The sequence below is a fragment of the Bufo bufo genome, chromosome 5 (genome assembly GCF_905171765.1).
Source record: "Bufo bufo chromosome 5, aBufBuf1.1, whole genome shotgun sequence".
Taxonomy (NCBI): Eukaryota; Metazoa; Chordata; class Amphibia; order Anura; family Bufonidae; genus Bufo; species Bufo bufo.
The window spans coordinates 245,788,181-245,800,673 of record NC_053393.1 but is presented as its reverse complement, the minus strand read 5'-3'; the positions used below and the strand labels follow the sequence as shown (position 1 = coordinate 245,800,673).

The following is a 12,493-nucleotide window of genomic DNA, read 5'->3' as shown; positions in this document are numbered from 1 at the left end:
CATTTCCTTCTTCTAACCAAGATGCTAAATGGAGAACTGAAACAACTGTACACAGCTATAACTAGAGCCAGGGTAAACCTGTGGATATTTGATGAGAACCACGAGAAGCGAGCACCAGCATTCGAGTACTTTGAAAAACGGAAATTAGTTTACAAGGTCCACACAGATAAAAATAAAGGTAATACAGATCTTGTTTATTATGCTTCGTAGATAAAGAACAACTGTACCAAGAGATGTGTAATAATTGCTTTGGAATCCATTTTTATTTCATTAAGGACCCACTCACACGACCATATTTACCTGTCTGCATCCGTTCTGCAATTTTGCAGATTGGATACGGACCTATTCATTTCAATAGGGCTGCAAATTTGCTGGCAGCACACTGTGTGCTGTCCGCATCCATATGTCCGTTCTGTGGCCCCGGTAAAAGGATAGAACATGTCCTATTCTTGTAGGCATTTGTGGAATAGGCATTTCTATCACAGAGACAGATGTTCCATTCCGCGAAAGGCACACTGCCGGCATCCGTGTTTTGCGGATCTGCAAAAGCTGATCTGGTCGTGTGAATGAGCCGTAACATTTAGTTACAGAAGGCCAGAAACTTTCTCTTCCTTTTTTTTTTTTTTTTTCAGATGTTACAGTTAAATAGTAGGTACACGCTCTCTATAGATTTTCTTATTTATACAGATGGCACAGATGTCAAAATAGGCTTTTATTGTGTACCTTAAAATGCAGGAGAAGAGCAATAAATAATAAGAAAATCACCAATCCTTATTTTATAGTGATCTTATATCTCTTTTTCACCCAGATCTGGATGATAACATGTTCGTGAAAGCATCAACTAAAGAGGAATGGATCTCTCAAGGAGATTACTATGCAAGACACCAGTGTTGGAAGGTAGTCCTTTTAGAAAAGCAGCAGCTACTAAGTGACCGTTTTGTAGCTAATAGAGGTAGAAATGTGCCGATTAATTTACATTTGATGTGAAGTATCCAGTGAGTTCTGTACAATGCAGAATGAATACAAAGGTTCACCTATGGTAAATCTGTGTGGCTGCGGGTTGTCAAGCAGAATTGCCATGTGGATTCTTGTGCAGATTTTTCTGGGTTTCCACACCAAAATCCACACATGCTATTTGTGAATTTTGATGCGGATTTGCCCCATTCTCACCTTCTGCACTGCAAAGGGTGCGTTGTACTGTATATTTACCCTTTCACACATTTGGACGTGTCACAGCCCCAGAGTCTCCGCTCTCCCGGAGAGAAGAGACACTGGGGAAGCTGGCAAGGGACCAATCAGAGTGGTCCCTTGCTGGCAAGCGCTCCGATTGGTTAGACTAACCAATCGGAGTGCTTCATTGAGAAAAATTCCGGTTTCAGGCTGTGATCTCCATGCTTGGAGATCACAGCCGGAAATCATGCATGACTGCCACCTTGCCCCCAGAGCCCCAGATAAATTTAAGTGACCCCCCACATGTGGCCATTGCACTTCCCCCCCCATCGCCCCCAGATGCCCCCTGCTGTGATGTCCTCTGAGCTGGCTCTGATGGCAATGGCTCAGGAACAGAGCCACTGCCATCAGCAGAGATTGTTAGCTGTAACTTACAGCTAACACTCTGCTGCTACGGCCGGAATTGGTGCTGGCACCGATCTCGGTCGTTTAACCCCATAGATGCCGCGGTCAGCAACCACCTGCAGAATCCATGGGGTTTAGAGGGAGGGTGCTCCCTCTCACTTGCATCGGGCTGCTGCCATCGCAACAGCGTCCGGGCTGCCATGTACCTAAGGCTGATCAGACCCTGAGGGTCTGATCAGCCTTAGTGTAAGTGTAGCACTGACTATACAGTGCATTGCAATAGATGACTATTGCAATGCACTGTATAGCCATCAGGCCCACTGGATCTTCAAAATACAGATGGGTCTTGATAAATAAAAAAAAGTGTAAAAATAAAAAAGTGATTTTTTTTAATGTCATTAAAAACTTCACATAATTGGTATCGCTGTGTCCGTAACGACCTGATCTATAAAAGTATCATATTACTAATCCCACACAGTGAAGGCTGTAAAAAATAATGTAGAAAAAAATGACGAAATTGCAGTTTTTTTCACCTCACGTCCACAAAAAATAAACTACAAGTGATTAAAAAACATATGTACCCCAAAATTATTTGGTATCGCCATAACCGTATCAACCCACAGAACAAAATAATCATATAATATTTACCATAAGAGGAACCCCATAAAAATAAAAAAACACTGACAGAATTGCCATTTTTGTCCACTTCACCGCCACAAAAAATAGTATAAAAATGTATCAAAAAGACATATTTATCCCAAAATGATACCAATAAAAACTACAGCCCGTCCCGCAAATAACAAGCCCCCAGACAGCTACATTGGTGAAAAAATATAAATGTTATGGACTTTAGTATATGGCGATGCAAAATATAATAAATTTTTAACACAAAAGTGATTTTATGCTGAAAAAGTAGTAAAACATAAAAAAACAACATAAATTTAGATTGCCATAACAGTATCAGCCCACAGAATAAAATAATCATATAATTTTTACCACAAGAGGAACCCCATAAAAAATTAAAATGAAAAAACACTGACAGAATTACCATTTTTGACCACTTCACCTCCACAAAAATACCGGTAGTATAAAAAGTGATCAAAAAGACATATGTACCCCAAAATTATACCAATAAAACTACGGGCCGTCCCGCAAAAAACAAGCCCCCAAAACATACAAATATTATGGGCCCTAAACTAATATCAGGAAATTACATATTAGAAAATCCTAATGCTGCTTTTACCCTTCTGAATGCTGCCATGCCCCCAAACAGCGGTTTATGACTATGTATGAGGTGTTGCCGTATTCAGGAAAAAATGAATAACTACTACATTTTGGGGTGCATTTTCTCCTGTTACCCCTTGTGAAAATGAAAAATTTGGGGCTAAAGCAACTTTATATTGGAAATAAAAGTTAAATTTTTCATTTTCACAGCCATGTGTTTCTAAATTCTATGAAACGCTTGTTGGGTCAAAGCATTCACTTCACCAATAGATTTATTCCTTGAGGGGGGGTAGTTTCCAAAATGGGGTCACTTTTTGGGGTTTTCTTTCTAGGGGTACCTCAGGGTCTCTTCAAATGTGACATGGCACCTGAAAATTTCCCCTCCATTTGTAAAATCAGTTTTGAATAACTTGAGGGGTGTTATTTCTAAAATGTGGTCATTTATGGGTGATCTCTACTGTGTAAGCCCCACAAAGTGACTTCATAACTGAAATGGTCCTTAAAAAAGTGGGTTTTGGAATATTTCTTAAAAAATTTCAAATGTGCTTCTAAACTTCTAAGCCTTCTAACATCCTAAAAAAAAAAAATGACCACTACAAAATGATGCCAACATAAAGTAGACATGTGGGGAATGTAAAGTGATAACTACTTTATGATGCATCACTATCTGTCTTAAAAGCAAAGAAATTCTGGCGGGGGGGGGGGGGGGGGGGGGTGGCTTGCGGCCAGTGGAGAGGTCGACTCCCTGGTGAGCTCTCTGACAACGGAGCTTATCGAGTGCCATCGGAGCCGATCCAGACATACTTTGAACCCAGCCTACCTACCTTTTGGTTCAGCGTATCATCCGCTACAAAAAGAGACTTCTCCGAGGCTCAACTGACCTCCGGCGCCCAAGTAAAGGCCGAGGCCTACTAATCTCCAGCCTCGATTTCCGGGGCACGAGAACGCCGAGATTCGGAGTAAAAGAGCGGCGGCCTGCGCACACAGTTGACAGGACCTTCCATACCAAGAGGTCCCCCGCTTACTTGGCACCACTCATCGGGTCAATGTCAGACTGTCCTGCGCTCATAATAACACGGCCCTTCAACATCATCCAGCCATCTCAGGAGACTCCCCCTCCATATTCAGGACTTTGAATCTACATTGCATGAGCTGCCAATCTCTCCTAGGAGGTGATTCACTTTTTGTGGGACTGAGGCCTCCCACGTGGTGCGGCCTCCGACCCTCCTTCAACCAACCCGCGAACCTCCAGCCTTCCGTTGTTAGCCAACAACAGACCGGGTTTAACTGAGGAACTCCATCTCCGCTACTCTGGTAGGACGAAAAACCTTCCGTCCGCCATAAGGCCGGAACCGAGACTCGCCCGATCGGTGGCAGCAGCCTATCGGAGCTCTCCCCAGACTGTGCCATACTTACCATCATCTATCAGCTGGATACGATATTTAAGAGGTCTGTAACACAAATTACTAGAGGCACCAGACCACGAACCCCACCTCCCCCGCTGCTCCCTGTTTCTTCTTAGAGAAATGGAGAAATACATAAAAAAGAAAAACTCCAATTCACCTACTCAAAAAACGAACACACCGTCCAAAGCCTCCTGACCTGTGGCTCAAGTAGACCCCGGAGAGGATACCGACAGCAAGACAGATAATCCATCTCACCAGGATTCTCTTCCAATTTCTCGCTTCTTCCTACAAAAATCCCTGGAAAAAACACTGGCCAAAGCGCTAGACCCTCTTTCAAGGGGCCTACAAGATATAAAACTAGAAATGAAATATATTGGCACCCGAGTGGAACAACTCGAAAATGCACAAAAGGCTATATGTAGCTACAGTACTGCCGTTACTGAAAGTATGTCCACCTGCTAAAACTTTCTTAACGCCGCTTTCGATGCCTGAAAGATGCCTGCTTAGAAGACATCGTCATAGAGCGAGCCCACAGAGCACTACGGAGAAAACCCAAAGACTCTGAACCGCCACATGATGTCATTTTCCGTCTTCTAAACTACAGAGTGAAAGAAGAAATATTGCAACATACAAGGCTAACTGAGCATATTGAATATGAAAGTGCACAAATCCAAATCTTCCAAGATCTATCTCCACAAACCCTACAAAAACGGAGAACTCTCAAACCACTAACAGAGACCCTCAGATCCAAAGGACTCCAATACAGCTGGAAATTCCCCTTTGGACTTACATTTTCTTTTGAATGGAAGAGGTTCCTGGTTCATTCAATGTCTGACCTCCCTGAAGTCTACGCTGCTCTAGAGCTTGCAGAGTTTCAGATTCCCGACTGGTCAACAGTGACAGGCCTTGCTAATGTACCCCATTTAATGCCACCTACTCCTTGGGAAGAAGTTCCCTACAGTTGCAACACAAGATCCAAGAAAAAAACAGGAAAACTGATGCCCAAATACCTCATTGCTGACAACACCTAAAAAGCTCCAGTGTTCGCTGGGACTATAATGCATTTTTAATTTCATCAGCACTAGTGGTAAATTAATCTCTCGCCCTCCCCTATTCCTACCAACCCCCCCCCTTTCATTCCCCCCCTTAATTTAGCTTGATATCGCTATCAACCCTACCACCCTCCCTCCCCTTCTCCCTCGCGTCCCCATCCAACCCCCCCCTCCCACTACCGAGAGATTATAGTTAACTCATTCAAGGTATAAATGTTCCTACAATTTATACACCAAACAGTATCGAAGTTCACTCTATTCTACCTTTGGGATATCTTTCCCCGCATTACTAACCTTTCTCCACTTTATCCAATATAAAATCGCTATCCCAACCTACACCACATCCTTCTTCATCGCTGCTGTTCTCCTACAGTATTTAGGACATGCCTTTCAACGGCCTACAACAATCGAACTCTCCAGTCCTTTCCTCCTAAGTTAAAACTTTACTGGAAGAGACTAAGGGGATCTGCTTGGTTTCCGAAACTCCGCCCATAATGCACATCATTTATCTGCCTTCTATACCTAAATCTCTGTTGCTTTCTTGCAACAACTTTAAGCTTCCATCTTTGCTATCCTCTGCTTTCACCCCTTTTTCTTCTATCTTTACTTACTTCACCATATCATTAAGATAGTTGGGTCTCTCCCACTATGGTGTCAGAGACCACAATTCTCATTTTCATCCATTCATCTTCAGGGCGAACTGAGGGCGGTCACTGTTATGGGTATATTAACCACCTCCCGATCGCCTAACGCAGGGATGCTGGCGGCCGGGTTATTCCTCCTGGATGCATATACGCATCATCTCGCGAGACGCGAGATGACGCACATATGCAGCCCGCGCAGTGCGGGTCGGCAAAAGGCGCACAAGGAGTTGGTCACCAGCCTCAGTGCTCCAGACTAAAAAAAAATCCTAGTAGCCATTGGCTCCTGAACTGAAAAATTTAGGAGCCAAATTAAAACCAAATCAAAATTTTGGTATCGTGACAACGCTACGCCGATCAGATTGGCGTAGGGTTGTTTAGATACCAAAGTTTTGATTCGCTTTCGTCACCATAAAAAAAGTATCGCGATACTCAATACCGTGCAAAAAAAAAAACACCAAAAAAAGCCGCGTGCATTTTGCATTTTATGAAACGTTCGGCCCATAATAGAACAGTCCTATCCTATTTTTTGGGGTGACAAGGTGACTGCTCACCGCGAATGCTCACCGCATAGGAGAAATTTTTTAAAAATTTAATAGTTTGGACTTTTTGGACACAGCGCTATGTAATATGTTCATTTATTGTTTATATATTTTATATGTAAAATTGGGAAAGGGGGGATTTAAACTTAATATTTTAGGGTACTTTCACACTAGCGTTTTTCATTTCCGGCATAGAGTTCCGTCACAGGGGCTCTATACCGGAAAAGATGTCTTCAGGTCAGTCTTTTTGACTGATCAGGCAAAAGATAAAACCGCAGCATTCTACAGTTTTATCTCTGGCGGAAAAAAAATGAAGATTTGCCTGAATGCCGGATTCAGCATTTTTCCCCATAGGAATGTATTAGTGCCGTATCCGGCATTCAAAATACCGGAATGCCGGATCCATCCTTCTGGTTGAACCGTGCGATTTTCACGCATGGTTGCTAGGATGAAAGTCTATTCACTGTATTACTTTCCCTTATAACAACATGGTTATAAGGGAAAATAATAGCATTCTTTAATGCAGAATGCTTAGTAGAAGGTCAATATAATAAACATTATATACACCCCAATATAATAAACATTGGTGGCGCAGTGCGCCCCCCCAACACCCCAGTATAATAAACATTGGTGGCGCAGTGCACCCCCACTCCCTAGTATAATAAACATATAAACATTGGTGGCGCAGTGCGCCCCCCCCCCCCCCACACCCCTGTATAATAAACATTGGTGGCGCAGTGCGCCCCCCCTCCCTAGTATAATAAACATATAAACATTGGTGGGCAGTGCCAATGAGGGTTAAAAATAAAAAAATTAAAATTAACTCACCTCCTCCAATTGATCGCGTAGCAGCCGGTCTCCTGTTCTTTCTTAAGGATCTGTGGTGACATCACTGTGCTCATCACATGATACATCACATGATCCATCACCATGGTAATGGACCATGTGATGGAGCTCAGTGACGTCACCACAGGTCCTGAAGAGAGAACAGGAGACCGGCAGCTACGCGATCAATTGGAGGAGGTGAGTTAATTTTTTTTATATTTTTTTTTAACCCTCATTGGCACTTCCCACTGCGCCACCAATGTTTATTATACTTGGGGGGGGCGGGGGGGGGCACTCAATGTTTATTATACTGGGGGGGGGGACCAGCACTCAATGTTTATTATACTGGGGGGGGGGGGGGGCCGCACTCAATGTTTATTATACTGGGGGGGGGGCCCGCACTCAATATTTATTATACTGGGGGGGGGGGGCCGCACTCAATGTTTATTATACTGGGGGGGGGCGCACCCAATGTTTATTATACTGGGGGGGGGCGCACTCAATGTTATACTGGGGGGGGGGCGCACTCAATGTTTATTATACTGGGGGGGGGGCGCACTCAATGTTTATTATACTGGGGGGGCCGCACTCAATGTTTATTATACTGGGGGTGGGGGGCGCACTCAATGTTTATTATACTAGGGGGGGGCCGCACTCAATGTTTATTATACTGGGGGGGGCGCACTCAATGTTTATTATACTGGGGGGGGCACTCAATGTTTATTATACTGGGGGTCCGCACTTAATGTTTATTATACTGGGGGGGGGGGGCGCACTCAATGTTTATTATACTGGGGTGTTGGGGGAGGGGCTGTGGCCACTGCGCCACCAATGAAGATAACTGACCTGTTAATACAAATACAGGAGGCGGGTGCCGGAATCAAATAGCCGGCACCCGACCTCTATGACACTGGGAGCAGCACCTGAGGGGTTAACTGCCGCTGATCGCAGCTCCCTGTCATAGAGGTCGGGTGCCGCTATTTGATTCCGGCACCCGCCTCCTGTATTTGTATTAACAGGTCGGTTATCTTCATTGGTGGCGCAGTGGCCACAGCCCCTCCCTCTGTCCCTCTTGTTATTGGCCGCGGCGGCAGCAGCACAGGGAGAGGGAGAGACTCTTCCACTGCGCTGCTGATAAGAACATGATAGTTCAGCTTCTGTGCCCGCCGCTGTATTCAGAGCTGCGGCGCGGCTCTAGTCGCAAATGGCGACCAGACTAAAAAGTCTTGTCGCCATTTGTAAATTCTAAGTCGCATTGGCGACCATTTTGGTCGTCATCTGGAGCCCTGAGCCTGCCAGCCAGTGATCAGCGCTGGCAGGTTGGTGACTTTTAAAATAACGAACCACCAGCCATATAACACATTATATATTTATAAATATAATGTGTTAAATGGCTTCTGTGCTTTCTGCTGGGTCCTTTTCGTCGGTTGGTCCCAGCAGAGAGCACAGATCACAGTGAGTACACCAAGCACTACATATTTAGCCCCAGATCACCCCCCAATTAACCCCTTGATCACCCCTGTCAATCACTAGTGAAAGGGAAAAAAGTGATCAGTGTAAACTGTCACTTTTTTTTTTCCACCAGTATTGACTGTTAGCTTTAGGATAGTTTAGGCCCCTTTGGTAGGCAGTTAGCGTCAGTTAGCGCCCAGCCCACTGCACCGCAGTCACTGATTCGCTGATTAGCGTATCGCTAATCAGCATTGGTACTTTATAGTATCTGTAAGTGATCAGAACTGATCACAGTCAGATCTATAATAGTATTAGTGTCACCTTAGCTCGCCCTCCACCCAAAACGCAGTGTTTGCCCGATCAGGCCTGCCGCAGTGACAGAATTTTTTTTTTTTTTTAGCACTGCACAATCACTACACAAGCGCTGCGGCGATAAAATAAAATCAGTTTTGATATTTTTTATCAATCGCAGTGGCTTCCTGTACTTCGCTAGCCTCCCAGAAATTTTTTCATCCACATTGATCGATGCGAATGAAGAAATCTGTGCCGTTCATTTTTTCTTTCAGCCCAGAGGCTGAACGGAAAAAAATAATCTCATTACCCATATGCTCAATATAAGGATAATAGCAGAAACTCCTAATGCTGGCCATACATGTAATGATTGCGGAAACCCTCAAATGCCAGGGCAGTACAAACACTCCACAAATGACCCCATTTTGGAAAGAAGACACCCCAAGGTATTCGCTGAGGGGAATATTGAGTCCATGAAAGATTGAACTTTTTGTCACAAGTTAGCGGAAAGGGAGACTTTGTGAGAAAAAAAAAACAATTTCCGCTAACTTGTGCCAAAAAAAAAAAACTTCTATGAACTCGCCATGCCCCTCACGGAATACCTTGGCGTGTCTTCTTTCCAAAATGGGGTCACATGTGGGGTATTTATACTGCCCTGGCATTTTAGGGGCCCTAAAGCGTGAGAAGAAGTCTGGAATCCAAATGCCTAAAAATGCCCTCCTAAAAGGTACTCATTGGGATTTGGGCCCCTTTGCGCATCTTGGCTGCAAAAAAGTGTCACTCATGTGGTATCGCCGTACTCAGGAGAAGTAGGGCAATGTGTTTTAGAGTGTATTTGTACATATACCCATCTTGGTGAGAGAAATATCTCTGTAAATTTACAACTTTGTATAAAAAAAGTTAAAAGTTGTCATTTACAGAGATATTTTTCACACACAGTATGGATATATGTAAAAATACACCCCAAAACACATTGCCCTACTTCTTCTGAGTACGGCGATACCACATGTGTGACACTTTTTTGCAGCTTAGGTGCGCACAGGGGCCCAAATTCCAATGAGTACTTTTGAGGGCATTTTTACGCATTTGGATTCCAAACTACTTCTCACGCTTTAGGGCCCCTAAAATGCCAGGACAGTGACATCCGCAGTGTCCCCATAACAGTGACATCCGCAGTGTCCCCATAACAGTGACATCCGCAGTGTCCCCATAACAGTGACATCCGCAGTGTCCCCATAACAGTGACATCCGCAGTGTCCCCATAACAGTGTCATCCGCAGTGTCCCCATAACAGTGACATCCGCAGTGTCCCCATAACAGTGACATCCGCAGTGTCCCCATAACAGTGACATCCGCAGTGCACCGATAACAGTGACATCCGCAGTGCACCCATAACAGTGACATCCGCAGTGCACCCATAACAGTGACATCCACAGTGCCCCCATAACAGTGACATCCACAGTGCCCCCATAACAGTGACATCCACAGTGCACCGATAACAGTGACATCCACAGTGCAACCATAACAGTGACATCTAGAGCACCCCCATAACAGTGACATCTAGAGCACCCACATAACAGTGTCAATGTTATCGGAGCACTGTGGATATCACTGTTATGGGGTCACTCTAGAGGTTATATACAGTTCCCCACAACAGTGCCATCCACAGTTTTGCTGTCACTCGCTATGCTGTCATTCATGTACAGCAGTTACATTGCATAACATAGAAGCCTGTACACTCAGAAGACTGCCGGCAGTCCCGGCGCATGCTCAGTAGTGTGCAAGCGATGGGACCGAGGAAGGCCGGCTGGAGGCGGTGACGTCAGTGATGACGTTCCGTCTCCTGCCTCAGGCAGGAAAAGACGGCGCTGGATTGGAAGACTTGAAAAAGCTTCAGGAGCGGTCACGTGACCGTGAAGAGAATCATAGGAAGGGCTGCGCTGTGGAAGGTAAGTATTGGTGTAATAACCTTCCCTCCACAGGTAATGAAGATGGGCAATTTTCAAGTAGGGGCCGGAGAACCCCTTTAACTGTGTTCACTTTTATTGTTATTTTAGGGATGTTCCCTATTTGTATTTGTTCACTGTTATCTTTGCAATAATTTGTTATCTTTTGTCATACTTTGTACCCCTCATATTCCCTTCCCTCCTTTACTTGCTCATACCTCCTCCCCCCCTCCCTCTATACAGGTACTGGACAATGGAAAAAGCCATACACATAATCATTCACCTACTTTTATACTCTAATGATCAGACTTAGAATAATAACCTACAACGTTCGTGGTCTGAACTCTCCGTCTAAACGAGGTCAGGTAATTTACTTTCTCAGGAAACACAAAGTGGACATCTGTTTGCTGCAAGGGACACACTTTAAAGACACACAAATCCCCACGATGAACAAAAAATATTTCTCCACTTGGGTCCATGCTGGCTCATAGCAAAGCCTCGAAAGGAGTCCGTATCGGAATAAGTAAAAATATAGCCGCCTCCTTATTAGATAAATGTATTGACCCAGATGACCGTTATCTCTTTATTAAGGGAAAGATAGGTAATTTTACAGTGACCATAGGGAACATTTAAGCTCCCAATTAATGCCAAATTTCATGGCTCATCTCTACCCTGAAGAAACTGTCACGTTTTTCTGAAGGTATACTTATCATGGGAAGTGTTTAACGTCTCCTTAAATCCATTAATTGATTTATCTGGTGGGAAAACATTGACTAGCTATAGAGCATTAGCGAAACTTAAACGACAACTTCTATACTTAAAGGTGTCTGACTCCTGGAGAGCTTTAAATCCCTCAGTCAAAGACTTGTTCCACGGGGGCGTGGCTGGCCAAGCATGTGAGCGGCTGTGCACGCATTAAGCTCCTGCGATATCCTGCCCATTTATCCTGATTTTAAACAGCGAAACTGCTTGAAAGATTGCCTACCCTGCTGAGCCCTGAGCTGAGAACAAGCGGATACTTTTGGCCCCAAAATATCAGCGGAGATTCGCTGGAATGACTAGGAGAAAGGACGGGAGAGGAGCTGACAAGGAGTCCCAAGATGGCGTCGGCTCCGTCACACTGCACCGCAGAGACCGCGCGGTGGCTGTACAGCCAGAAGCAGCAGCGCGACTGGGTCAATATGCGAGAGCAGCAACTCCTACCCGTATGAAACGGCCCAGAGATAAGGGTGAGCCCAGAGTACTGGAGCAAGGCATGGACTCTGAATGTGAGGGGGCAGAGGCTGTAGCTGGGAAGCATCGGTCCTCTGTCTCTAACAAATATGAAGTCCTACAGCCAAATGAGGCTGATACTGAATCGGAGGCCCAGGAATCTGAGTCTGAGGAGCCCACGCTTAAAGATGTCATGCACGCAATCACTAAAGGTGGAAAATCGCTCAAAGCACTGACAATGCAAGTCGGGGCAATAAAAGAGGATGTCCCCATAGTCCGCCAGGATTTTAGAAAGCTAGCTGAGCGTACGACTTCCCTGGAGGAGAG

The 12,493-nt window shown here is 44.8% G+C and overlaps 1 protein-coding gene across 2 annotated transcripts in view; it reads left to right on the top strand.

Moving 5' to 3' along the window:
- The window catches only part of TRANK1 (tetratricopeptide repeat and ankyrin repeat containing 1), a 169,680-nt gene that overhangs the window by 115,974 nt on the left and 41,213 nt on the right, over nt 1–12,493 (top strand). For both annotated transcript variants that reach the window (XM_040433409.1, XM_040433410.1), the window contains 2 exons: nt 22–178; nt 809–897. In XM_040433409.1, the coding sequence (XP_040289343.1) occupies nt 22–178; nt 809–897 (246 nt within the window). The remainder of the gene's footprint in view (nt 1–21; nt 179–808; nt 898–12,493) is intronic.